The sequence below is a fragment of the Delphinus delphis genome, chromosome 9, assembly GCF_949987515.2.
Source record: "Delphinus delphis chromosome 9, mDelDel1.2, whole genome shotgun sequence".
Classification (NCBI taxonomy): Eukaryota; Metazoa; Chordata; class Mammalia; order Artiodactyla; family Delphinidae; genus Delphinus; species Delphinus delphis.
In genome coordinates this window covers 85,118,416-85,121,675 of record NC_082691.1, presented here as the reverse complement: position 1 = coordinate 85,121,675, position 3,260 = coordinate 85,118,416, and the positions used below count along the sequence as shown (strand labels likewise).

General features: G+C 39.7%; 1 protein-coding gene across 2 annotated transcripts in view; it reads left to right on the top strand.

The window, feature by feature from the left end:
• The first annotated feature begins 93 nt into the window (after positions 1-93).
• Positions 94-3,260, top strand: part of TMEM209 (transmembrane protein 209) — a 29,023-nt gene continuing 25,856 nt past the window's right edge. The window contains exons 1-5 of one of the 2 annotated variants that reach the window (XM_060020889.1): positions 94-150; positions 1,101-1,237; positions 1,381-1,439; positions 2,255-2,386; positions 2,848-3,089. In XM_060020889.1, coding sequence (XP_059876872.1) covers positions 1,101-1,237; positions 1,381-1,439; positions 2,255-2,386; positions 2,848-3,089 — 570 coding nt within the window. In that variant the 5' untranslated portion in view covers positions 94-150. The other variant, XM_060020890.1, reaches the window with a different exon arrangement.

Genomic DNA, 3,260 nt, shown 5'->3' with positions numbered 1-3,260 from the left:
TCCCCAACTCCCCTCTTCTCGCGAGAAGAAAGAGTCTCGTACTTCCTGTAACTGTAGCTCCACAAGCCAGTCGCTTTCGCCTTAATGCTTGGCTTCGCGCATGTGCAGTGGAGAGTGGCGCGAGCCAGCCGTTTCCGGGCGAAGAACGCGGTGCGTTTTCGGGATTATCTTTGTGGTGTTTGGACTCTTGAGTCCACGCGGGCCGTGGGAGTTAACGTGCGTGTGGACCTGCCGAGGGTTCAGCCAAAGGGGAGTGTGGCCAGACCTTCCACTACCCGTGGTGGAAGGGAGGAAAGAAGCCGTAAAGTTTGTGCTGCGAGAGCCAGGGAGGGAAGCTCTCCGCATTGGGTAGTGTTGACTCGGGGGCAGGGTGGCGGGAAGGGTACTGCTCTTACTCTGTGGGAGACGACTCCGTGTATCTGGAACAAGTCTTAACACTTGTCTGCAAGAGATGAGGCCTAGGAAAACAGACAGAGGAAATAATAAATCCTAATGTGGACCAAAACTGCGCACTCTCCCCAACTCACCCGTATCCCCTTCACACCATGAGTATTCGCCCTTCTCAAACTTAAATCCCTATATTTTATCAGCAACACGAATCAGAGATCTCTGGCGTGTGTCGGTCGTGTGCAGAGTTGTTAAATAAAGATCATAGGCAGTTAATGACTTATGCACGAGCATGTGGGAGGAGAGTAATGACATATCTTATTTGGAACACTTTCTCCCAAAACTTGGTATTTTGAATTTCTTATAGCCCTTGGCCTAGTCCTTGTGACATATTCCAAAAACACAACAGGGCGTAATTGCAAGCATAACCACTAACCCTTAAATTACAAAATATAAGATATTTTTCTTTATTGGAAGTGTTAAATTATTCTCTGAAGGAAACAGCCAGTTCTCTGTTGATACAGTGTGGTGCCAATGAAGCTGTAATTTAGGGTTCCCTTTTCATATACTAATATTAAAATTAGAAAAAGTTAGGAAAGACATTTGAAGATGAGGAAAAGTAGATGCAATTTTTAGTTACCTTATAACAAGTTTGATTTCTTAAATGGAGAAGTAGTTTCTTTTAATTAATTCTGCTTTTTGATTTTGAACAGATGCAAGGGGAGCCAAACCCTAGTGCTTCCCTTATTGACAGAACCATCAAGATGAGAAAAGAAACAGAAGCTAGGAAAGTGGTTTTAGCCTGGGGACTCCTAAATGTATCTATGGCTGGAATGATATATACTGAAATGTAAGTTAATTAGCCAAAAAGGGAGGGAAAAGTGAAAATTTAAGAGGCCAATGGTTGGTTCCACAGGTTTTGTGTTTGTTTTAATTTTTGGTGTGGTTTGGTTTTGTTTTGTTACTATTAAAAAGCCTTTTTAATTTTTTCAGGACTGGAAGAATGTGTAGTTTATATTATAATGTGAGATACTGGCCCCTCTGGTATATAGGTAAGTAATTAATTTTCACTGCAATGTAGTTACTCCCAGTGAAAAACTGTTCCAGTTTAATTCAGCTTAGTATTCATTCCTTTATTCGACAAATATTTGAGTGCCTGCTGTGTTCCCAAAACTGGGAATACACCAGGAAGGGAACAAGGAATATTCTAGTAGAAGAGACAATCAAATTAATAATACGATTCCAGATAATCAGGAAAAATAAAGTTTGGAGCTGGTAAGATTTGTGTTTGTATTTGTCTCCCTCAATTGCCTTCCCTACTTCTCTACTTTTTCACCTTTCAAGATCAACCCGATTTCTACTCCATTGATGACTTCCTCAGTTTCCTCATCCTTCCTCTCTGTCTGCTCTTCAGTAGTCCTTGGGTATAAAGGGTCCTTATGGCCATTGAAGTAAATTCCAAAGTCTAATACATACATTAAGCTAAAGTCTGTGATAGGGAAGTGGTGTGGCAAGTGGAAGAGCAAGAGTTTTGGAATCTGCATACCTGAGTTAGAATCATGGCTTCAATAACTAGCTGTGAGCTACTGCAAAAGTCACTTGACTTCTTTACAACTGGTGGTTGATCTTTAAAACAAAGATGAAAATGTTTACTGTAAAAGCTTGTAAAGATTAGTGATAATATTTTGAAACTCACTGGTAAATGCCCTACACATAATAGACATTCATTAAGTGAAGTGGTAACTCTTAGGAATAAGAAGATAGTTTTCAATTTTGTTGTTAATCTGCTAAAGTATGCATGGTTTTGTTTCCCCCCTTTAAATGTTCCACCCCCCTTTTAAAAAATAAATAAATTGTTCTCTTCCAGAGCTTGCCCTTGGATTTCTCTTCAGCCTAAACGCTTTATTTGATTTTTGGAGATATTTCAAGTACACTGTGGCACCAACAAGTCTGGTTGTTAGCCCTGGACAGCAAACACTTTTAGGGTTGAAAACAGCTGGTAAGTGTTTCATATCTTTTGCAAAGGTGGGTGAAAGGTTGGCAATAAATCTTTCTCAATTTAATTTTCTCTTCTCATAGACTCAGCTAGAAGGGACTCCTAAGGCCATCTGGTTCAACTGTATTTAACAGTTCTACAATAAATGGTCTTAAGATCAATGATTATCTTTCCTATTTATATAAATTGAGTAACATTCACAGTCTCATGGAATTTTGTTCCATTGTTTAATTACTGTTAAACTTAAATTACTAACTTTTGCTACATTAAAGCCAATTTCTTATTTTGAACTCTATGGAAATGGTAAACAACCATTTGTGTCCTTTGGTAGTAATACTTTATGTAATTTAACAACCAGGTCACTCTATTACTTGCCCTTTTCCTGAAGGAAAAGATTCAGTTCATTAAATCTGTTTTCATAGAAATTTTATTTATACTTACAATTATTTGTTTGTTCCTTCTAGTTGTACAGACTACTCCTCCACGTGATCTGGCAGCACCCCAAATCCCTCCCTCTCCACCTTCTCCTTCAATTCAGGGTCAGAGTGTATTAAGTTATAGCCCATCTCGCTCACCCAGTACCAGCCCCAAGTTCACCACCAGCTGTATAACTGGATACAGCCCTCAGCTACAAGGTCTGTCATCAGGTGGCAGTGGTTCTTATAGCCCTGGAGTGACCTACTCACCCATCAGTGGTTATAACAAGGTAATGACTCTTTTCTCTTGGCCAATCACATTACCATTTTAGAATTGGGAGGTTTGAACTGAAAATCATCTAGTGAGTCGAAACTCCTTCTTTTATCAATGAAGAAACCCAGGACCAGTGGATAATTGACTTGCCCAAATTGCCCATTTAAGAGCTAAGAATAGAAGCCAG